The following is a 24,292-nucleotide window of genomic DNA, read 5'->3' on the forward strand; positions in this document are numbered from 1 at the left end:
ACAAACCTTTGGCATTTCTGCACTGCAATTTCATGTTATTTACCAGCATATCCACAATAAGCTAATATCAGCTCATAATATTTGTCAGTTTTACCCAGAAATCAAAGAGCACTCTGTTGTATCAAGATTTTATTAAGCTTACTGTACATTCATGTCCTGTACAGCATGTTCATCACATGAAAGTATACTCCTGCGCATCAGAGTATTGAGAGGAAGGCAAAAGTTCACTAGGTAATGGGAACTCAGGCTCCATATTAACAAAGCAACACGAGGATAAGAAAGCAAAAGAAATACAGACGTACACATGTATGCAAACAGAATTAAAGTGACCTGATTTAGTCAAACTTAAATCTAATATAATACCTTTTTGATAAGGAACATTCGCTCAGCAAAAGTTGGACCAGAAATAAACAAAGCAATAAATAGGCACTGGGGAAGTAGTCACAACAGCATTGGGCAATTAGTCATGAGAGCTGCTAAACTGCTTAAAAAAAAAATATATATTATATTATATATATATATTATATTTTTTTTTTTTTTTTTTTTGGGGGGGGGGGGGGTGCACTGAATGGTAGTCAATGAAGATCCAAAACAAAAAAAATATACAGATGAGGATGAAAAAAAGCTAGAGCGCTTATCAATTGCAGTTGTTTATGAGTCTGATGAGAAGGCTCTGTGTGCGTTGGGAAACTGCTGAGAGTTGAAATCCGGGTCCTCCCTCACTCTTTTCTTGATGTCGGCTTTAACCTGCAAGAACAAAAAGATGACACGATTATGGTGGGAGATACAAGCACAATTAAGAAGCTATAAACTACAACTAAAAGACTTTTTCAGTGTTTTTTCTTGAAAATTGAAAATGATTAATTATATATCTTCAAAACTGTTATGGACATTGGATACTCACATTCTTTGTCCCTTGAAAATAATTAATTTCGATAAACAAGTTATTGGAGACCTGTCTAACCACCTGTGTTGTAAAGTGTAAAAGTAAGTAAGTCTCTGCAATGAAGATTATGATTAAACGATATACTAACTAATGCAAATCATGGGCAAATCTGTCAAAACAAAAAGGACCACACTATGGTCATTATTAGCCTAAATGATATGTAGTTTGTCCCTGGTTTGTTCTACGATACAGGTAGGATTCAGTTACCTGTTCTGCATATGCCTCCTTCAGCTCCTGGGTCTCCAGATCGTCCTGTAGTCGCTCAGCAGAGGTCATTGGCTTCACTCCGGCTGTCCTGGCTGCTTGACTCACTGCATCAGAGAGGGAGAGGAGGCTTCCACCGCCCTGTCCGGTCTGAAAACACACACGTACACACAACTTAAAGAAGGCAAGACAGGTGACACTCATTTGTCATGACTGAGGTTACAACTGATCTGATTACCTTTCTGCGTTTAGCTGGCATGCCGTGCAAATAGGCATCGGACAACGGAGGCTGAGCTTTCATCTTCCTCTGGGTCATCATATCACACCTGATGATGGGCACCCACTCCTACAACACATACAGTAAATACACAAGGAAGATATGTCTTATGAAGATTATGAGTCACCAGGGTTATCTTTTAAAAAGGATCAGTTCTCATTTTTAAAACAACAAATCAAATAAAACAATCAAAGCCTCCTTGTGCTATTATCACTCTACCACAGTTCAGCAAGGAAACACAATCTGGGAAACCACAAGGGGGGAATTTTGTACTAAAAAGACTAAATCTTGATTTGACAAACTCAGACTGCAGAAGCATTATATTAGCTTTGGCTAAAGTTTAATGTGGATTTTGTCCCCCATCTCTTACACTGGATTTGAAAACTTTTTCAGTGTCCTGTTGTTTTAAGAGTCTCATTCAATTTGTCTTTCCAGAAACAATGTACCAATTACTCTGAGAAATTCAGACTTCACTAAAACTGTTTTCACTGGAACTATTGTCTACAGAAGAAACAGTTCCTATAAAAGTGCTGCAAGTTTGTTCATTGGATTATCCAGAGTAACAAGGAAACTTTCCAAGAAAGGGTCGACATGACTACATGTTTTGTTGCACTGTCCTGGTAAATTAGAAGATAAATGTTAAATAAAACCAGTAAACAAACTGCGGGGGCTCTTACAGGTGGAACAGCAGCCGCCCAGGCCTCTGACTCTCCAGCAGAATCCTCACTCCCTCCCTCAGCTCCCGCTGCTGCCATGTCGCCACCTAATGGTGCAGCTCCTCCTGAGGCTCCCAGGTCCCCAGGTAACACCCTTGTCTCCCGTGACGATGCCCTCGTGTTGGGTGACACGGACATGGCCTCCTCTGCTGTGGTTGCTGCAACTGGTGAGAGGGTGTCCCCAATCTTTTGAAGTGGAGAACAGCAAAATGAGGGAAACTAAAAGGCAAAGCAATACCTAAAATGTCACACTGAGTTCATCTGAAAAGGATATTAAAGACACACTTACCGTTGCACTTTGTGCTTGTTCAGGCTCTTGTGTGCCAGTGGCAGAAGACTGATCTCTCTGTGAAAGAATGTCATCTAATATTTATTAGCCATTTCAGACCTGCTGTCCAAAGTAACACGATATGTAACAGCCATCAGGTAAGACAGTGTTTTCTCTGCAGGTAACATGTTATATGCAGATGTATTCTGTTGTGCAGGAAACTGATAACATTTTCAAATGTAAAATTCAGGAAATTAAATCTACAGATACAGAGTCATTGATAATGAGATAAAATAAATATTTGAAAAACTGTGTGTCTGGACCAATACCTGTGTGCGAACTATGTAGTTCTGGATCTGCTCCTGTGTGATGGGGATGTGCTCCAGAATGACCTGCAGCCTCATCGTCATCATGCTGGTCATCCAGTTGACAAGGCTGGGGCTGATGTCACTGGACATCCTCCGCTGGAACCACAAAAGAAAATTCAGGTTTTACTTAACAACAGCTGTTTTGTTCTGTAGTCTGTCCTTATGGTAATGTTCCTCTCTTTGGTTGTTTTTTCTTTTACATGACCATTCTAGTTGCACAAAAACATTTCAAGAACACAATACATGATTTCAAATATTAACATAATATGAGTCTTGAACATGTGAAATGATAGTTGTAGAGTGAGTAGGTAAATTAAATGCAGGTGGAGACAAAATAAACTGTGAAAGAGTAAATAGCTGTAGAGTTAAGGTAGTGGCGATGCGTGGGTTGACCCATAACCTGCAGATCCCTGTGGTTTGACCTGCGCTGTCCGGTGCTAAAGTAGAGGACGGATTTGTAATTGCGCCTTTTTTTCCTCAGTCCTGCCCTTCTGTCAGTTTAGTCTCGGATCTATAATATAACACTCTATATGATAAATACTCCATTTTATACTGTATTGAAGCCTATAGTACACTCTATAGAGCAGTGCCACCTTTGTGATCAAAGTGACCAATAGCAATGTGAAGTTGCATTACAGCAACAGAAATAAGAGACACATTGCTGACTGCGGTATTCCTGCAATATTTCTGTGATCATTCAGTAGCATATATGCTGCTGAAAATACACACAGACCAAACTACCTGTCTAACAGATTATGTTAGGGGAGACATGCAGATATAGTTTAGGGCTGGCCCGACCAAGGCCAAGCACTGCATCTACGAATGCCCTTGACTGACTGAGTGAGGAAGTTACACCATTGGACGGCTAAGTGTTAGACTTTTCCTATTGGCCGTTGCGATTCATCTTCCGTCACCCGACAGCTCTTACAGCGGATCGACGACAGTTTTCAGCTAGTCTGTATATCGGTCTCTCTGGTGACTGCACCTAAACCCAAACTTATTACAACGGAATATTTTTGCAGTATTAAGGTAAGTTAAATGCTTAGTACGTTATACATTTGCCAGAAACTGAATTTTACTCGTGCAGTGCCCGTTCAAAATGTTTGGCTGCTCGCTTGGCCAGCGAACTTACCCGTTACAGAAACATACTGACTGTACAGAGGCACGGAGCCCCCTGTGCCCCGCAGGGGAAAAAAGATCCATATGAACATGTGTAGACACTGGGTTTAGAAATCTGTGCGCACGGATTATTGGCGGTACTGTCGGTGTTATACTCCTCGCCCTCAGATTTGTACACTGTGCCCTCGGATCCATGCGCTGTTTAGAAGTGAAAAGCATAAAAACTACAACGTTGCACAATGACAGCTGTGAAACGTACAACGCACAACACAGTATATCTTAGGATCTATCTGAAACACTCAACGACTCTGTTTGCGTGTGAAAAGCGAAGTAAATACAACGTTACACAATTTCAGTCAGTACACAACATTAAACAGCGAGTTCCGCCTGTTCCCTGGCATGTATATGGTCCGGGTGCTGCACTGCTTTTGTAGTGTAGTTCCGCCATTTTCTCCACGTCAAGTAACGTAGAGAAGCGGTGGCTGTGGTCGAAAAGTCAAAAGAAAATCTCCTTTCCGGACCACATTTCCATGACCTCGATGAAAAACGTCATGAGGTCGGGATCAAGGAAAAATGTGAAGGAGAATTCATAAGGATTTAGGAATATACAACTGCGGTGCAGCGAGAATCCGACTGCTTTCACTTTTTTTGAGCCAACTTTATTTATAACACATGGACGATATATACACCTTTCCTAACCACAAAAACAAAACAGGATTGAAATGTTGAAATAAGAATGGCCAACATAAATAGTTGAGGTATTAAAATAATTAAATGAAAAATAAGCAACTAAGTAAGAGGCCAGAAAACGGTATATTCAGACATAAGTAGGCTATATAGAGTTTTAACTTTTTTTAATACATTTGTTAAGTAGAGAAAATTCATATTTAGTGCAGTGGGAAGGGTTTTGAAATTACATTTATATATAAAGTATGTTGTTATGATGATGATGTTTGAAAGAGAAGAAATTTATATATTTATGGATTTGGAGCTTAGCCAATCACACAAAGATTTCCATAAATTTTTAATTGTATCTCACGCATAAAATAGGTGCTCTGTTTCTACATTTACGTGGTTCTGCCGTGGTAAACTGACAATCGTGCATCTTTTTAAATGTTGCTGCAGCAAGGACTTGAGGGACAGCATTTTCTCCTTTCCTTTCATAAAGGAAGTATATCCTATGCTAAAGGAGATAAGACAGGAAGCATTGAAGCTCCTTTCCCTATCAATTAGAGAATTTGACCGGCTCTTATCATGGCTGCCACTTAAGATTCTTTCAGGTCATTTCACTCAGTTAGGAACGATCCTAAGCAAAAAGGACTTTTCGACCACAACTGATGCTCACCCCACAGTTGACACTGCACTTTGTTGGGTCCTCAGCAATACACCTGCCAAGTTTTTGGAGAAAATCGGCCTGTGATTCTCACAAAGCAGTTAAAAGTAGCTCCACCTCGGCCAGCTACACCAATAAAACATGCTCATGCGTTGACTTATCAGTATTAATAATGTAACATTACAATCACTGAACCAAACAAAGCTGCCATAATTCTGCAAGCAGTTCAGTCTACAAACTACAATAGTAAAATTCTCCATATTAAGCATTAATAATGGCACGTTTCTTTGTTAAACCGCCCCCGTTTGTCCTGCTGTTTGTTGTAATTGCATTGTTAATGCTGACATAAGGCTTTTACTTTGAAACATGTGCAGGACCATGTTGTGTATAATTCTGTCACTTGGACTGTCCTGCAGATATTTCAAAAAACGTAGCTACTGCCATCATGTCTGACTTGTATTTCAAAAAATATGTTGTAATTCTTGTTGCTCCATGTAGTATTAAATCCAAACCAAATTTTGTCATGTTATCTTATCACAGGCACCTGAGGTGTCAGGATGGTGTTGACCTTAGTGATGACTACTGGGTGGACTTCCTGGGAAGCACACAAACCTCCCACACAACACCACAAAACAATACATCGCAGTCCTCAACCTCCAATCTGCCAACCTTCCACATCTGCCTTTCCAGTTCCAGGTGACTACTGTTGTGTCTATAATAGTTTAGTCATTAATACTATACAAGTACTCAGTATTTCCATTTTCTTCCCAATGATACATGTTTCTAGATGAAAGAACGGCACCTCTGGATCAACATCCAAGTTTACCTGCACAAACTGCTGAAGAGATAGTCACTGTCATTTACCAGGTACTTCTTTCATTTTTACATTATTGTGGTTTGTGCTGTTGCCAGGTATGAGGTATGCTTATATGCAATCATGCCACACTGTATAAACCCCTGGACACTATGGAATTAAATGACTCAACACTGTTAAAATTATTTCTGACAGGGAGTTGACAGCCCTCTGTGTCATCCACTGAAGGAGGAACATGAAATAAAGGAGGAATACGAAATAAAGGCGGAACACACAGGAAATCTATTTGACCAATGTCCTGAAAATAAGCAGATTGTGTGCAAGATCTGTCAAAACCAGTTTAAGAATTTGCTAATACACTTGAAGAAATCTAAAGCATGCCAAACTCATTACGACATGGATTCTTTACAAAAACAAGCAAAGGTGAAACGAAAATCAAAACATACTGAAGCTCAGGCTTCTTACAGACGAAGGCAATTACTGGAAGATCCAATCACATTTAGACAAAAACACGCTTTGGAGCAGGCCGCTTCCAGACTAAGAAACATGGAAAAAGATCCCATTGGAACTAGAGCTAAACATGCCAGAGTGCAGGCAGCTACCAGACAAAAACATCTGGAAAAAGATCCCATTGGATTTAGAGCCAAACATGCCAGAGTGCAGGCAGCTACCAGACAAAAACATCTGGAAAAAGATCCCATTGGATTTAGAGCCAAACATGCCAGAGTGCAGGCAGCTACCAGACAAAAACATCTGGAAAAAGATCCCATTGGATTTAGAGCCAAACATGCCAGAGTGCAGGCAGCTACCAGACAAAAAATTCTAGAAAAAGATCCCATTGGAACAAGCGCAAATCATGCTACAGTGCAGGAAGCTACCGAACAAACAAATACTAGGCTCCAGGAGAGCCAGAACAAACCAACAGAGGCTTTTAAGACTGAACAAGAGGAGGTACCGTGCAACCTCCTCACTGACCTGCTTTGCAATGATGAAAATGACCCGACCCAGTTCACCTTCTCCTGTGAGGTTGGTGAAGGCCACTCATCGAATGGAGATGGAGCCAGGTCTCCAGAAAGAAACTCTTTCCCTGACTCATCTAAACAGCACCCATCATTCATCTGCACTGCCCCCAAATTCGACCTCAGTCCTCTTGAGAACACAACAACAGTTTTTCTGACAGGAGCAGACTACCCAGGTGAAGAAGGATCAGTCCAGGTGCCAATAACAGTGGAGGTAAAGACAGAAGCAGATGAACAAACACCAAATACAGCTAGTCCCACCAGTAGCCTCTTGAACATGCCTTCCCCAAGTCCTGAGTGGTTCACCATTGAGGACAGCGATTTGAAGCCCCCAGTTGATGCAGCTCTGCAAAGGGCAGCAGAGCAACAGAACCTGAACAGACTCCAGGAGAACAAGAACAAACCAACAGAGGCTGTAAAGACTGAACAAGTGGAGGCACCGTGCAGTACTTACAGCCTCCTCCTCAGCCCTCTTCCACAAGCTGCACCAGCAACATTAGTAGTAGTACCCAGTAGTAGTATTCAGCTAGGGTGCCCAGTGTTTGGAACAACACCAGGCAACCCAGTTCTCTTTAAGTGGTAAAGACTCCCATAGTGGGGCCCACAGCACAGCCTGCACACAGTGAGTGAAACTGTTAACTGGGAGCTGGAACTAGACTTAGTTTTTATATATCTGGGGAGGAGAGAGACCAGACATTCCCCTAGGCTCTATACAGGAGAATGTATCTTCATCACCAGGCCTTTTTTGTTTTGTTTTTTTTGTTTGTTTGTCTTCTCACTTTGTTATTCTCTGTACATGTCAGTGGAGTTTTTTGGTACAGGTTCATGCGCATTTATACCTCAATTTACACAGGTCATGTCAGGTTTGGGTCATATGACTAATATGTTATTAATACTAAGTATTAAAGTGAAGGTATCATATAGTAAGGTTTATATTGGGTTTTAGATGCAAACTGATACAGAATGAACAATATATTGATGCATGTAAATATTTAAATGGGCCTTTCTTGTATATATTGGCATGAGCTTTATCCCCGACTGTTTTGTTCCTATACAGCCAAATGCATTCAAAAATGTTCAAGTTCATGTGAATGATGACTGACCGTTAGCAGTATGATTGGCTGCGGTGCCTTACACCTAAAACTGAGGGATGATGTCCCTTTTTGTTTTTATATAAAAACTTCTCAATAGTAGTGCAATATATTCCTTAACCTTTAAACATGTGTTTTTCATAAGTACTACTTTTCAGTCTTTTGTTGCATACAAAAACTTTTATTACCTTCACCAAGGAGTTTATGTTTTCCCCTGTGTCTGTCTTTCTGTTTGGTTTGTTTGTTTGTTTGTTTGCACTTAGTGGAGGGTTGATGCATGGGCCAAGGAAGAACCCATTAAATTCTGATACAGATCCGGTTAAAGGACCAGATTCAGGAATTTTTTTTATAACTTTATGAAAGGTACGACATTTTCCCCCATTTCCATCCATTCCTCAGGTAATATATGGATCTTGATGTAAAAAAAAAGATCGGACATATTTATGGTGTTGACATCTGAATTTGTACTATTTGGTTCAGATCCAGATAATAATCCGGATCTGGTGGAAATAAAAAATGCTGAATCTGTATTACAGAGTTGTACTTATTAATACTAAGTAACATTGCATACGGCACCTGCAGCATTTAGGAATGAATCAGTATTTAATTTAACATACAACTAAATAATAATAAAATAATAAATAATAATAATAAAAGTTCACAATAACAATAGCGGTGGCAACATAGTACTGAGACAATTCATACAAGATGTAGAGCTGTATGAATTTTAGAAGGCTGACGTCATTATTTCATGGCTTATGGAAGCACTTTAATAAAACAATTATTGTTAATGTTATTAGTAACGCCTACACTTTTCCTGCTATGACTAAGGATTTCTCAGTATTTGAATCTGATCAGTCATTGTTATGTGATTGTTAGGCCACTATCTGATCAAACTAGAACAAACCAGATCCACATGGTCCTGATGAAGCATATTAGCTGAGTTTTTGAGAGTTGAACATCATTTTTTGTTTTTCCAAACTTTAACCTGATTATTGGCTCGGCCAACCACAGCCCAGCGCTACATCCGATAATGTCTGCGACCAACTGGTGATGAAGTTACACCACTGGTCATCCGGCCAAATGTTGGCCTTTTCTTATTGGCCATTGCTCATTCAAAATGATTTGGCACAAACAGTTTCTATTACATCATCGTGGAGCATTTACAGTGTATCCATAACAGTTTTCAAGTACTTTCTCAGGGGGTGATTCCTCTCATCACTGTACCTAACCCCAAATATGTCACAACGGTACACCTGGCCTTCAACAGTTAAAACATACATTACTGCTATTTCATCCTGGCACGAGGGCTTCAGTGACAGATCAGTGTTTAGCCACCCTCTGATGAAACATTTCCTAAAATGACGCACGGAGACACAAGCCAGTGTCATGCTCCCTCACCACTTACTGGGATCTAGCACTGGTTTCACACGAGCCAGTTAAAGCCTCCTTTGAACCTCTGGATCTGGTTTCGCTTAACTTGTGTAATTTATGGTTATGTTACTTAAAATGGCCCTGCTTGTAGTGTATTGTGGAACCCCTGCTGAATAAACTCAGTCTGCTGCATAAATCTAAAGGTGCATTTACTCATTACTTTAATACACAGACTTTTAATATATTTTAAGCTTTTTTTCTTGTGCATTTACTGTCACAAGCACTTGCAAGTGTACCAATCTGGTATCAATGCCTACTTACAAGTAGACATGAGTGTACCTACATATTCATAAAGCACTAAATTTGATATCATTTGGCTAACATGTTTCATCTGGCATCTGCTCCATGCTGATCAGAGACCTGAATCTCAGCAGAAAGAAACAGTGAGTGATTTAGTGAAACATTGTGTACTAACTATTCGGTGGTTGATGACTGCAGTAAGAGCTCTCTGGTCTCCTCTCAGGCAGTGCAGGTTGAGGGCAAGACACTCAAACAGTGCCTGGTTACACATCTGTAGCAACTGGGGCCCAAAGGAGTCATCTGGAAAAAAATAATATACTAAATATTTTATTCCAATAACAAATTCCCCTACAGTTAAGTACCACATTTGCTAAGGAGACAGTGCACTTTGAGGTGGTTAATTTTACTAATTCACCTCACAGCAGTATTCCTGATAAATAATGCAAATTGGTTTACTTCTAGTGCTGCAACCTATACTTTAACACAACCAGTGGAACAAAAAGCTCAACACATACAGTGAACTGGAAACGGGGAAAAAAAGAAGTTTACCACTGCAACGCAGAATATGTGTGGCGATGCGAGTCAGCTGCTGTTTGAAGAAAGACATGTTGGTCTGAGTAACATCAACGCCCTCCAACACGGTGACTGAAGACTCTCTCTGTGAGAGGTGAGAGAGAAGGTTATAATTACTTGAAGAAAAGATGGCACAGCATTTCAACATTTAATTGTTTTTGTTTTCCTTATAAACTATTATCTGTCCTAGAATTTGAATCTATTCCATTCTTGATACTTCCTTAATACAATATACCGGTATTCACTACTATCAGTTTTACATTATCACCCAGAACACATGTTTTCATTTCATCTATTTCAATATAAGTTTGTGGTCCATGTTGTTTGTAACCTCTATGTTTTATGTTCTATGTGCTGCTGCTGTCTTGGCCAGTAGGCTCCTGTAAGAGATTTTTAATCTCAATGGAACTTTACCTGGTTAAATATATAAACTGTGTTGTTGGATCGACCTTGTGAGAAATATTTTACCTAGTACATTGGGCTCAAATTATCCATAATGCACACAAAAGTTGTTGTCCAACAATAAAGTAGGCTCAAATTTATTGTGTAACATCACAGCCCTGTTTAGTGTCCACTATTATACATTAAGTGACAATGACAAACTATGTACACTACAACAACAGACAGACTGTGCTGGATGTCACATGTTTTATCTGTGGTAAATTAATATCTTATAGTGTAAATAACTGTTTTGTATTTTACTGGAAGAGGAGTGGACATCAAGGACTTACAAAGCTCTCTGTGATGTACTCCTCCAGTTCATTGACAAGACTGTTGGCAGCCTCCTGGAGATGGAAAGAAGAGGACATGAGGAAAAACAAGATAATGACAGCACACAGAGGAAGAAGACAACAAAAATATAACATTTACTGGTTAATTACACAAAAAAATAAAGCAGATAAGCCATCAAACATGTGACCTGTAATGAAAGCTACATTAGCACTACCCATTTTTTCATTATTATTATTATTAGTATTTAAAGACAGGTAATCCATCTGAAGTTAACACAAATCATTTCTGGTGAGTAGTACTGACAGCAATGTTCTGGTCAGTGGGCTCTCTTCCATTGAGGTAGTTCTGGGTAAAGAACTGGGAAAGCTGAGGCTGGATGCGACCCAGCGGCTGGTGCTGACCATGAAGCAGCATCACCAGGTCTGACATGGTGAACGTCTGGCACACCAGCATCAGCAGCTCTCCAAAAAACCCTAAGAACCATAATTTTAAAAAAAAAAGCAAAAATAAAAGAAGATACGGGAAATTAAATGATCAATAGGAGTGAAATTCAGGTAAAATATCTTCTGATATGCTCCTTGACTAAATAATGTGATATTCTTTACCAGTAGGATCCTCAGGACTGATGAAGATGTTGGTTGCCTGTGACAACCTCTGCATAAACTGAGCAATGCTCTCTGTGTCGTTCTGGGCTTGGCCCAGAGAGCCCATCATGGTGCTCAGAACGCCACGCACGATGCCTGTGAACAACTCTGGGTTGAGGGCTTCAGCTGCTGCAGACGGGTTAGGCATTGGGTTGGGCCCTGCACCGGGAGCTGGAGTAGTACCAGAGGGAGGTTGGGGTGGAGAAAAGATTGGCTGGGCCTAGAAATGAGATGAGGATTTGTGAACATTACTTTGCCTTACTTGAAATAGAAGTGATTTTTTTAATGGAGAGAACTATATGTATAGCACAAATAACAACACTCACTGTCAGCCTATCTGTCCTCTAGTGGGTCATTAGGAGACATGGTGATGATTAAGGCTGGGTATCATTTGAAATTTTTCAATACTAGTGCCAACACAATGTTAACAAATAGTAAAATCACTTTCTACAAAGTCCTTTTGTTACATTTAACAAAAATCTAATTTCTCAGTTGTTCAAAGTTGTGAAAACAACAGTCATACAACAAAAAAAAAGTTTCAAATTTAGTTTCAAACTGGCAAAATTATAGTAAAAAATAGTTTAAAAAAAGAGCACAAATCTTAGCAAACATTCAATGCCAACTTTTGGTACTTCTGGCACAGTTTCCGATACTTGGTGCAACAGACAAAAAATTTCAATCAGCACCAAAAAAGCGCAGTTCAACAGACAATGATTTAGTCACTCTGTTCCTCCTTACAATACTGTTGTGTAGTGTGTAGGGTGGTTTATTACCACAAACTGATAATGTTGTAACTGGGAATGTCTACAAGGTGGAAAAAAGTTATAAAAAAATGTTGACGAAACCTGTTACTCTGATTCTAGGTAATGTATATCATTGCTGGCTAGTTTTAAGGTGTTTTTAGGATTGCAGAGTCCCCAACAAAAAATTGAATAGCATTAATTGTGCTGCACTTGTCAAATTAATTACTTCCACGTGATGTGTATGCACGTTATTCTGGATTATACACGACACGCAAATTCTGATGTGAGTCATATCCAAATGCAATTTTCCACCAAAGTTGATAAAGTGCACTCAAGTCAAATGTTCAAGCACTGACCTGTTGCATGAATTCACTCACTCCCTGGATGAAGGCTGGGACACCAGATGTGGTGACAGTGATAGAAGGGGCTCCTCCAGGGCCTGCACCAGCTGCACCAGCCACCCCCAGGAGAGAACCCAGGAGCTGGCTGAGGTCTGGGGGCATCTCCTGGGATTGGGCCTGACTGGGGTTGGTCTCAGGCTGGCTCGGTGGACTCGCAGTGCTTGCAGTAGACGGAGGTGTTGGACCAGAGGCAGAGAAAGAAAAGGAGGAGGAGGCGGAGGAGGTTTGAGATGAGGAGGAAAAGGAGGAAGAGGAGGATGTGGATGTGGATGTGGATGTGGATGAGGAGGAGGAGGAGGAGGGGGGGGATGTGACAGTTTGACCAGCTGTGAAAAAAACAGATTGGAATATCACTGATTGACAGCAATCATTTAAAATCTTTTCTCAAGTTATACTATGCAAGATTTTCCTAAAAAACAATCTACAGACTCATACAAAGGTAATCCCTCTCAATTATCACTTATGACCCAAGAGAAGTGTGTGGCAGGGTTTTATCTGCAGAGACCCTGACTATATTTTCTTCTTATTTTGCTATGTTGGGGACGTTTCTGGGCTGCAAGCTTTGGGCAGTGGGTGTGTAGCCCCCAGCTAAAAACAGTGCACAAGTGAAGCGACCAGGTTACCCAGGATGTTACAATGTCTGTGTCATAGATGTATGAGGAGCTGCTGGTCTGTGTGTTTGTTTGACGGAGGGCTGGGCTGGGCTGAGCTACACATAAACGCAGAGCAGAGAGGGTTGTGCAGAGGTGTGGGCATGTTTATTCATGCCTTAGAATACAACCACCATGAAACAATCACAAAATAATGTTTTATTTCTCTGATTACATGCATTGTTCTCGCCAACGTCACTAGCTCTCTGCATTTGGTTGAGCTGAGGGGGATAGGATACCTTTTCATGGTGTGCTTCCAAACAGCAACCTATAAATCCTGCATAGTATACCTTTAAACATTAAGTGATTGTATTTACAGAAACTGCTGCTAATACAGTCCAAATCTAAATGTAACAAAAGGAAGAGCTTACCCATTTGTCCTGGCAGCAGAAGTTGTCCAACTAGTCCACTAATCATCTGGTTGAGAGCAGCAGGGTTGAAAGCCTGTGGAGCAAGATTTATTAATTAGTCTCAAATGTTGATCATATTGGCAATCGGCCTCAAAAAGCAAACAGGAACCAAATCAGAAAACATTCTACCCACCTGTCCTGGCTGCTGGCCTGGCATGGCAGCCCTCACATTAATGGTGGTTCCCCGGGTACCGAAGGCTGGAGGGGGCATGTTTGGTGCGAAGGGGGGTCGAGTGAACACAACCCTGGCCTGGGGGCCCGTATGGGGAGGTGGTGGTGGAGCAGTAGGGGTGGTGGTGGGTGTGTTCGGACCCGTGGTAGTAGTTGAGGAGTTGGCTGTGGAGCTGTAGCCAGGAGGGGTGGGCTGGGGTGGGACTGGCTGGCCAGTGGCAGCAGCCGTGGCAGCACTAGTAGCTACAGCAGCAGCGTATTGGCTGATCTGTTGCATGAGATTTCGCATAAAGTCGGGGGGGAGGGCACCTGAGAAATGCATGATTTACATTTGTTATTGGCAGGAAGGGGGCTTCAGGGCTGCAACTAATAATAATTTTCATTATCAAAACATAATCATTTCATCTATAAACATCAGAAAGTAGTGAAAAATGTCCATCGTAATTTCCACGTCATGAAATGTCTTGTTTTGCAAAAGTTTAAAACCCCAGCATATTCAATTTTCTACAATGTTAGGCAGCAAATTTTTACATTTGAGAAGTGGGAACCATCAAATATTTGGAATTTTTGTTCTAAATTTGACTGAAACAGTGAACTAATTATTAAAATAGTTGCTGATTAAATAAATCAATTAATCAATTTTTTGACTAATCTTTCCAGCCAGAATGCTTTAGTGTTAGAAATGTAAAAACTGGACTTAAAAAGGTTTACATTAAAACTATAGTATGCCAAATGTAAAATCAGCTGGCCTTTACCTGGTTGTCCAGGCATTTGCTGACCGGCTGCTGCAGGGTTTGCACCTGGGCCTGCACACATACACAAAAACGACAACACAAAAAGTTTGAACAATTGTACAGAACTTGTCGATATATTACTCTCCACAGAAGTGCATTTGTAATAACAGAGCCATCATTCACAACACATGGGGGGAAAAGTCTTATGAGATTTAAGCTTATAATGAAACATGTCCCTTTCTTTAGGTCACTCAGCAAATGCTTGTGACAGCAGAGCATGGGCAATGAAGTGTTGCAATATATGCATTGATTTCATTCCGATGCACTGCACAGTAATAAGACACACAAACAGCTTTGATGAAGTGGAACATTCAATCAGTGGTGGATACGGGACAACACACCATCCGTGTTCATCTGCATCATGACCACCGGTACTGCCTGGTGGCTGATCCTGATGACCCGGGGGCCGGCCTGTCCCTGTCCAGCCTGCTGATTGGACGGGGAAGATTGTGGGGGAGAGGTCTGTCCCTGACCTGCCTGCTCCGATTGGCCGGTCGACTGAGTAGGCGGTGCTTGTCCCTCAGTGCCATTAGCCGCAACAGTCACTGTGGCACCCAGGTTCATCTGTTGGTGAAGATGCAAGGACAATCAGCCTGATGAATAAAAGGTTCGCATTAATTACTTCTAATTAAAATATGCTTGTGTTCACTTACTTGCACTGGGATGTGGTGGTGTACAGCTCCAGGCAGAGTGACCGGGGTGGCATAGTGGGAAAAAGGGCGCACCACATGTAGGTGGCGGGGTACAGGGCTCATGAGGTTCAGTCGCAGGTCACTGAGGGCCACAAGCGCGTTACCAAGGAGACGGAGACACTCCCATGTCAGGATGAGAGTTCGCTGATCCTCCTCTCTCTCCTGTGGCAGAAAACAAACCAGCCTGAGTAACTTTTTGAATAACAACAGGATAATCTATGTTAAAAACTCCAGGCCTTTTCACCATAAAAAGATTACAGAAATAATATATAAACAAGCTAAGGTTAGATTTCAATCGCATTGCTATTTGAACTAATCAAACTTTAATATAAAGGAGGATTCCTGCACACTGGGCCTCACGGAACTAATCATGAAAGAATTTGTTCTTAAGCAGCACGTACAAGTCCATGTTTCTCCACAGGCGTAAAACGTACACATTTGACATGTAATCATTATGCCCTAATCTGAACTGATTTCAAGTTTTAATATGATACAGAAATTAATTAAAATAAAATATACAACCACAACTTAAAAAACTAATACAAAAATAATTTTATGATCACCATAACATCAATCTACTCTCAGGCTATTACAGATTTTATGATTTGTGTGAAATTCTTTTTACTATATCCTGGCACCCTGATAAAAAGCATCTATTTCAGACATGTACTAAAGATCACCAGTTAATTATTATTTGGTTTGAATCCTACTGTATTGTTGTTGTATTCTGCAGTGGTGGCTGTCTCCAGGATGGTGTGAGCTCTCTGGATGAAGGGCTGCAGTCTTTCCTCCACCCTCCGTAGCTCAGACAACATCTCTGCCAACTCAGCTGGGCTGGGGTGACTAGAGGAGCAAAGGAAATCAAAGCTGGTCACAATCAAACACAATGCATCGATTCTGTCCCAAATAATTTCAAGTTCTTCTCAAATTAGAACTTAGACTTAGAAAGGTTTAGAGTGAACTTGTAAGTCGCCTTGTGTAAAAGCGTCTGCCAAATAAGAAAATGTAGATAAAAAAATAGAATTGCTTGTGTGAATCCACACACAACTGTGTGGTATAAGTAACAATCTGAGTCACTGAGGAAGATGATCTCACTTGGGTCCAGGTTGGGGTGTTGGTCCCTCAGACTGTGCTGAAGAGGTGGGTGGAGGTGGGGGAGTTGTTGGAGGTGGGGAGGTGTCCATGGGCTGGGAAGAAGGAGATGGAGTGGAGGTGGTAGATGAAGACGAGGGAGGAGGGGGGGCAGCAGCAGAAGCTGCCTCTGTTTGGGAGGTTGAGTCGCTCGGTCGACCCTGAAAGGAAACACAATATAGCAGGCATATTTGTTACTGATAAGGGAGCAATTTCTCTGGAGCTTTGCTGATGGAATAATTTGAAGGTTGAGCTCTCACCTCCATTCGGTGGATGACATCATTGACGTCCCTCAGCAGGTTTTCAGCTAGCACCAGCCTCAGCCTAGGCTCACTCTGCACTGGCTGGTCCATATCAATGTGCACATTCACGGACCCATTGCTCTGAATCAGAGAAGATGACAGTTAACAAAACACAAAGTAATGTTGTGTGGGATTGTATACAATCAGCAGACATAGTATCTCACCCCAGTGCTGGTTGTGACTCTGGCATTCCTGGCATTCTCTCCCACCATCTGCTGGACTGACATCTAAACAATAATAACAACATACAGAATTAACACACAAAGAAAACCTTCTGACTGACATGAAATGAAACATGATTAAAGCTGGGCAACATACATTCAGGGACCGCTTTGTTAAGTAAACCTGTTTAGTCTAATACAATCTAATACAACTGTTTTGCCAAAAAGGCAACTGACTGACTTTCATGATTCTTATAATGTTTGAATATTCAATCTGTTTTAGCATTGAGGTCATAGTTTGTGGTGGTGTTGTGCTGGACGGCATTATATTCAGAGGTGTTACTAATATTCTACCCCTCTAATGTATGTAAACAGGGGGAATAAAAATCTTTCAATATAATGTAGTCCAGTACGATCTTTAACTATGACCTCAGTAATAAACATGTCTGAATTTCCAACAATTTTCCAACAATGTCAACAAAAACTATAAATCAAAAAAAGGAACCATTTTATTGAATTACAACAGACTGTACAGGTGTAACCGAACCAGAGAACATTCCTCCACTGCATGTATGTTATGATATCTGTCTGGGTATAGAATAAGCACATGCTGGCTTTTTGAGTTGCAGTTTATCACACTGGACTGTATATCATATGGGAAGCTGAAACTCAAACTAGGTTTTGTTATATGAATGCTCAGGAATCTCAGAAATCATTCACAGAGATCACAAAGAAATCTGACAAAAACAATGAAAAGTACACCATAATGAGTCTGGTAAAGTATAAATGCTATTGCACTGAACAGCCCTAAACAAGTCACAAAGCAGACCTACCTGTATCTGCTGGGGATCCATGATGTTGACAGGAAGGTTGAAGGTGCCAAGCATTACATAGCTGTTAGCATTGCGATCATGTGGAGGCACTTGGGATGCACCTTGGGAGGACGAGGAGGGCCCGCTGTCAGCTGAAGTGCCTCCTGACCCTGAGCCAGGCTGAGAGGGCGGAGGGGGTGCCCGCTCCACAAGGTGTATCACCTTGCCACCCACATCTGGGACAACAACAGAGAACTATAGTTACACCTGTGCACATAAAATAGTGTGTTAACTGAGCTACTGTATTTGTTTAAAATGGAGCTAAAGTGGGCACTAATAATGAGTGAGTGAGACCTAATAATGCTATGCAATGAGGCTGCATCTAACAAATATTTTCATTATATATCAATTTACTGATTGTTCCATTAGTTCTTTGATCTCAAGCATCAGAAAATAGTGAAAAATAAACATCAGAATTTTCCTGAGTCCAAAGTGATTTCTTTATATAGCTTTTGTTGGAAAAACTGGAACCATCAAGGCATATTTGATTGAAATCTGAAACCTAATTAATAAAAAAAATTGTTTCTGAAAAATTTTCTGCCAATAAACTACTTGATTATTCAACCTATTTTTGTAACTCTACCATTCAATTCTGTCATTACTTTCTCCCACGGTAGTGATCCTACAAAACAGCAAAATACACCAAAGTTGCATAAAAAGTAAATAAAATTAAGAAGGAGCTAGCCTAGAAGTAAATTCTTACTTATATGCCAACATGTACAGCCAAATGTTGAGAAACAATGTGTATGTAATCATAAATACATGAGAAAAACACATTTTAGAGATCTGCAGTAGTGCTGTACGTAAAAATATGTAGAAATAAATCTAAAAATACCCTTGACACAAGATAAAATCAAGTTCCACATTTCTTTAAATGAACCCCTTAATTACTTACTGTAGTCTGCCAGAGTCCTTTCATCCTGTAGCACTCTGCCCTGGTAGATCAGCCTTTGTTTGTCCACAGGAATACCCACTGAAGGAGCAATATGCTCCTTGAACTCTTTCACGGTCAACTAAAAAAGAAGATGGAACAGATGTTAGTCAGATGACTTCAAAGGCTGACTGAAAATGAGAATTCACTTCTGATTTTGCAGCAGGAAATTATGATTTACCTGAGCACCAACAGTGTAGGTCCTGCTCTGGGAGTCTAATGTTTTGACTGTCACCTCTATGTCTGCAGTTTGTTCCTCCATGGTGTTCCTGTATCATAACATAATGTATCCCAGTAATTAAAGCCCAGCTGATATTGGATTAAAGACAGATATTGATATTAGTTTTAAAAAATCTGATAACGTTATATCAAATAATTTTTAGTATCAATGCATAAAATAAACAACCATCACCACCAAACTGGTCCTTATTTATGCAGCGACAGTTCTTGGTACTTGTTGGGCGACAAAGTTATACCCACATACTGGCAATAAGATAAGACCCACTTATACATCAGTAATCAGTTGTTGGGCTGTAATTTTCAGTTAAACTGTTGATTATTTCTGTCAACGATTTGACTAATTGGCAAGTCTATAAATTGACATCCTGCAATTGTTTTTGTCCAACCAACTAATGCAAAACTCAAAAATATTTGCTTTACAGTAGACGAATGGTTTCAAAAATCTGAAGCTGTGTTTAAACAGTTACTGGACTCTACTTGTTAATCAAGTACAGGTTTGACAAATCTAAATAAAGTGGGTTTTGATCTAAACCTGGTCAGGTTAAATTCTGAATAGATTAAATGTTTAAAAAATCTGAAAGTGTGTTTTAAACAGTCTTTGAACTCTCACTGTGAATCTACTCTAATTTAACGGATCTAAGTATAGTGGCTTTTATCGAAACCGTGTCTGATGATGTTTGGATGAGAAAAGCTGTCAAAAAGCCCTTTTTATGTTTTCACAAATAGACAAAAGGTTTCTTAAACCTGAAACTGTTTCAAACAGTTACTGAATCTACTAAGGGGTTAGCGGCAGTTACATTAAGTCAGCGTATCTATCGCTTGCTCGTTCGGACGTATATTTTAAATGTAAACATTAATTCAACACTTTGAACAATACCATGTAACCCAAACCATAACCGGATTACGTTAGCCAGCTACCGTTAGTTACCACTGGCTTGCTAGCATGAGTTAGCTTAGCTTAACTTGGGAACCAGGCAGGCGTTTGTAACGAAGCTAAGAGAGCTAAGCTAATGCTAAATAAACTAAACGTTATAATTAGCTTATCGTATCAGAGACAACCGAGTGCTTTCTTTTCATGAAGACCGTGTTGTTTAGCGGTTACCTTAAAAGCTGTAATATCCTTTCAACTTATCCAGTGTATGCAGCTGTTTCTTATCACCAAATAAGACGCAAATTACTTCCTAGTACAAGCTCTGGTACTTGCCAGAAGCTACCAGGCTTCACGGATGTGACGCTCGAGCTACACCGGAACCGTTGAGCAGGGGAAAGAAAAATGGCGAATCTCGTGGCGGTGACAACCCAACAGCAGTTTGAAGACTTCTTAGCCAAAGCTGGAAAATGCCTGACCGTGGTACATTTCCAGGCGGAATGGGCTCCTCAGTGCGGCCACATGAACGAGGTAATGGCCGAGCTGGCTAAGGAACACATACGCACCACGTTTGTCAAGATGGAGGCGGAAGCGGTGCCGGAGGTGTCGGAGAAGTATGAAATCTCCTCTGTCCCCACTTTCCTTTTCTTCAAAGGGGGGGAGAAAGTGGACCGCCTGGATGGGGCCCATGCCCCAGAGCTGACCAAGAAGGTGCAGCGATTGGCAGTGACCGGAAGTCCGCGTGGAAATGCGGAAAGTAGCACCACAGACCTGAACCAGCGGCTAAAGAAGCTAATCAACGCGGCACCCTGCATGCTCTTCATGAAGGGGTCATCACAGGAGCCCCGCTGCGGCTTCAGTCGGCAGATAGTGGCCCTGCTGAAGGAGCACAACATCCAGTTCAGCAGCTTCGACATCCTGTCCGACGAGGAGGTCCGACAGGAGCTTAAGACCTACTCCAACTGGCCCACCTACCCTCAGCTGTATGTTAATGGAGAGCTGGTGGGAGGACTGGACATAGTGAAGGAGCTGGCAGAGTCTGGGGAGCTAGAGAACACCTGCCCCAAGGCTGTTACCTTGGAGCACCGGCTGAAGACCGTCATCAACCAGGGCCCAGTTATGCTGTTCATGAAGGGCAACAAGGAGGCTGCAAGATGCGGCTTCAGCAAGCAGATACTGGAGATCTTGAATGGCACCGGGGTGGATTATGACACCTTTGATATTCTGCAGGATGAAGAGGTGCGTCAGGCTCTGAAGACCTATTCTAACTGGCCAACCTACCCCCAGCTCTACGTGAAAGGAGAGCTCATCGGAGGGTTGGACATAGTCAAGGAGCTGAAGGAGAGCGGAGACCTGGTGTCAGTGCTGAAGGGGGAGTCCTGAAGGGGGAGTCGTAGGTGGATTTGCCATGTCATCAGAGACAGGAAACAAGAAGCTGTCACATATGCCTAGATCGGCCCTCTGTCTCTGATGCAAAACTGCAGGAGTGCCAGGAAGTGAGAGAAACAATTTGTGAAGAGAAATTAGAGCTAATAATCAAATTACACTCTTCTAACCTAACTGTTGTAGCATTTGAATAGGTTTATGCTCTGTTTAAAGTTAACAATGAAACTGCAGTTAACAATGAGGAATGGCATGGTTTTCATTCTACATTTTCCATATAGTGTTACAAGAAAGTTTTGCTTCGAGTAATCCTTGAAAATACATCTTCAGGAATGTGTAAAGTGAAAGTTAAGTGTTCCCTGTGCTTGGCCTAATATCATAAATCCCTGCAACTAGTGATTGGTAGAAACACCTCCTCCTTGCTATGTGACACTGGGTGGGAATAGTTGATGTTAGTTCATATTATCTGGTGTCTAGGTTACATTTTTCCCTCCAGTATTCACAGCCTTGCACTTAACAGCAGGTTTATATTTAGTGAACCATTATTTGCCTACTACATAGCTGACTCTTCCTGCCGTCCTGTCCAGCTGCTGTCCACGCATTCTTCACCTGAAAGACACTAAAACTGTCTTTTACCATTTCCAAGAATCACTCTGGTTTAAATACTTTAAAACAAATTCTATGTTGCACTTATTGCTTTGTTTCTTCATCAGTAATATTATGATTAAACAATAAAAAAATATCATATTTTGTTGTTTTATGGTGCTCCTTACAAGAATTACTTACTATGTGTGATATCACTGTCAACGGCTCAGATTGAGAGTCAGCAAAATGGTAATTAACAACTGGGAGGGACACTTAACAAGAATGAAAATGCTTTCTGAGACAGTAATACTTCAAACTACAGCCTCAAAGTTTTAAGTCTCAACAAAAATCCAAGTTTAGTTTATTCACATATACAAATTAAAACAGTGAGGCAGTGGTGTGTGTTACTATATATTTATATACATATATGTACATAACACACACACACACACATTTGGCAGTTTATGAGGTCCACTGAGCTAAAACTAATGCCATCTAATACAGTAGTCCAGCAATAAAGCCTACCCTATCTTATACTGCTCTGTTTTTATGCCTTTGTGCTGGCGACAGGCAGAACCAGAAGCATATTGTTTTCGAGTTGTCCGTTCATCCGTCCCATTCTCGGGGACACAATATCTGATGGAACATATTAAAATTTGGCACAAACATTCACTAGGAGTCAAGGATGAACTGATTAGATTTTGGGGGTCAAATGATGTAACCTGAAACTAGCCAGAGAGGCAGGGGCATACAACTACGAGGCGGTAATTCTAGTTATTGAATTGTACTGCATTATACAGAGAGGTTTTCCTGTTATTTAACCTATCCTCATTGATGTAAATAAGGTAGCCAAATGAATGGAAACACCCATCTGCATAATGCAATACTCCACAAACTGCAGCATCCAAAATCACCACAAAGTTGAATCAACACTCCTCTGTTCCAAATCTCTTTTAAAAGCCTCAACACCAATGGAACATTACAACTTTCAATTGTTAAATTAAGTTAAAGTATTCGTATTCATATAAGTCGGCACATTGCAAAGAAACTGGAATCTACATACAATTTTACACTCTGATGTGCGTCTGTAATGTGGATTTTAGCGAGTTAGAGCAAAAACATCTGCTGATATTATTCATTTGGATAAAATCTCATCACCTGGACACATACAGTTCAGTGGATTTAATGCAGAAAGCCCCCGACATTAAAACCGGGGAATTTCTGGAGAAGTCTATACAGGTGCAATGTGTGCAGACAAGATTGTTGTTTGACACCACCTTGTGGAGGTACATGTCGAATTCAAGTAGAGCCTGATCTAAGACCTCATGATAATCTATAAAGCTGAAGGTTGATTAATTAATTAGTCAATCAAAACAAAAGTAATTGGCAACTATTTTGATGATTGATTAAACATTTAGGTAAAAAAATGCTGTCAATTTCCTGGTTTCCAGTTCTCTAATGTGAATATTTGTTTATTTTATTAGTCTTCTTTATGAGATTTTTGTATTTTGGACAAACCAAGCAATCTGAGTACGTCAGCTTGGGTTGTGTGAAATCTTGATAGACATTTTTTACTATTTTCTGAAATTTTATCGAAGCTTGATTAACTGAGAAAATAATCAACAGATTGTGTCATCTGAGTCTGTTCCCATAAACCCGAGACAGACGAGCACTATGGTAGGATGATAAAAGTACAGTTAACTTCAAACACGTAGTTAATGATTCCTGGTAGATGTATGTTGACAGAGCGTGTGGGACTGCACAAGTCAGGACAGAACGAACTCAAACAAATTAGTAATGTTTTTTTAAGGGTTTCTGGGAGTACTTGAGGTTGTAGCATGTTCATTTACAAAGACTTTCTATAATAAACTGCATTTTTAAAGTAATTGAAAAGAAACCATCACCTCCTACATATGATGGTGACTCAGTGAGCTCTGAGTTTCTCCTAAAAGCAGATTTTGGAACATGAGTAAAGCTTGGTGTGAGGAAGGATGATTCATTTTACTATAAATGTGTTTATCCTAGATCTTAACATTAAATGGTGCAGACATCCCCTATTGAACCCATCAGCTTCTGTTAAAGATCAGGGGTATTAGAGCTATACAGGTTAATCATTTACTTACACCCACACTCCTTTCAAGTGACATGTTGAAACATCAGTGTCCTTTATATTTACAGGC

At 40.6% G+C, this 24,292-nt stretch overlaps 3 protein-coding genes across 3 annotated transcripts; 2 read left to right on the forward strand and 1 right to left on the reverse strand.

Moving 5' to 3' along the window:
* Nucleotides 1-555: 555 nt before the first annotated feature.
* On the reverse strand, nt 556-20,470 carry LOC111222570 (large proline-rich protein BAG6-like). Its single transcript, XM_022746352.1, has 25 exons — nt 20,379-20,470; nt 19,218-19,305; nt 19,001-19,118; nt 18,067-18,281; nt 17,237-17,299; nt 17,031-17,153; nt 16,735-16,931; nt 16,350-16,482; nt 15,601-15,801; nt 15,289-15,511; nt 14,909-14,959; nt 14,116-14,462; nt 13,944-14,016; nt 12,878-13,248; nt 11,740-11,998; nt 11,438-11,607; nt 11,134-11,187; nt 10,379-10,487; nt 10,005-10,129; nt 2,741-2,875; nt 2,433-2,489; nt 2,105-2,329; nt 1,389-1,496; nt 1,154-1,300; nt 556-747 (listed from the first exon to the last, which is right to left on the reverse strand). Exons 2-25 carry the CDS (start codon nt 19,296-19,298, stop codon nt 652-654), a joined length of 3,681 nt encoding a protein of 1,226 aa, XP_022602073.1. The 5' UTR covers nt 19,299-19,305; nt 20,379-20,470; the 3' UTR covers nt 556-651.
* LOC111222572 lies at nt 3,653-9,736 on the forward strand. The gene is made up of 4 exons (XM_022746353.1): nt 3,653-3,808; nt 5,772-5,927; nt 6,019-6,098; nt 6,241-9,736. The coding sequence occupies exons 2-4, from the start codon at nt 5,789-5,791 to the stop codon at nt 7,645-7,647; spliced, it is 1,626 nt and encodes a 541-aa protein (XP_022602074.1). The 5' UTR covers nt 3,653-3,808; nt 5,772-5,788; the 3' UTR covers nt 7,648-9,736.
* A 30-nt stretch (nt 20,471-20,500) lies between the features above and the next one.
* On the forward strand, nt 20,501-22,279 carry glrx3 (glutaredoxin 3). Its single transcript, XM_022746354.1, has one exon. It carries the CDS (start codon nt 20,550-20,552, stop codon nt 21,525-21,527), a length of 978 nt encoding a protein of 325 aa, XP_022602075.1. The 5' UTR covers nt 20,501-20,549; the 3' UTR covers nt 21,528-22,279.
* Nucleotides 22,280-24,292: the final 2,013 nt, after the last annotated feature.

Source organism: Seriola dumerili, unplaced genomic scaffold, assembly GCF_002260705.1.
Source record: "Seriola dumerili isolate Sdu_G_001 unplaced genomic scaffold, Sdu_1.0 BDQW01000104.1, whole genome shotgun sequence".
In the NCBI taxonomy this organism is placed as follows: Eukaryota; Metazoa; Chordata; class Actinopteri; order Carangiformes; family Carangidae; genus Seriola; species Seriola dumerili.

What these genes read in the sequence shown, in the direction of transcription:
- glrx3 (XM_022746354.1), top strand. Translation starts at nt 20,550, where the DNA reads ATGGCGAATCTCGTGGCGGTGACAACCCAACAGCAGTTTGAAGACTTC.
- LOC111222570 (XM_022746352.1), bottom strand. Translation starts at nt 19,298, where the DNA reads ATGGAGGAACAAACTGCAGACATAGAGGTGACAGTCAAAACATTAGAC. An exon ending in GAGTCACAACCAGCACTGGG is followed by an intron (nt 17,154 to 17,236) that starts GTGAGATACTAT and finishes TCTCTGATTCAG; the next exon opens with AGCAATGGGTCCGTGAATGT. An exon ending in TCTGCTGCCAGGACAAATGG is followed by an intron (nt 13,249 to 13,943) that starts GTAAGCTCTTCC and finishes TTTTTTTCACAG; the next exon opens with CTGGTCAAACTGTCACATCC.
- LOC111222572 (XM_022746353.1), top strand. Translation starts at nt 5,789, where the DNA reads ATGGTGTTGACCTTAGTGATGACTACTGGGTGGACTTCCTGGGAAGCA. An exon ending in ATCTGCCTTTCCAGTTCCAG is followed by an intron (nt 5,928 to 6,018) that starts GTGACTACTGTT and finishes ACATGTTTCTAG; the next exon opens with ATGAAAGAACGGCACCTCTG. An exon ending in TAGTCACTGTCATTTACCAG is followed by an intron (nt 6,099 to 6,240) that starts GTACTTCTTTCA and finishes TATTTCTGACAG; the next exon opens with GGAGTTGACAGCCCTCTGTG.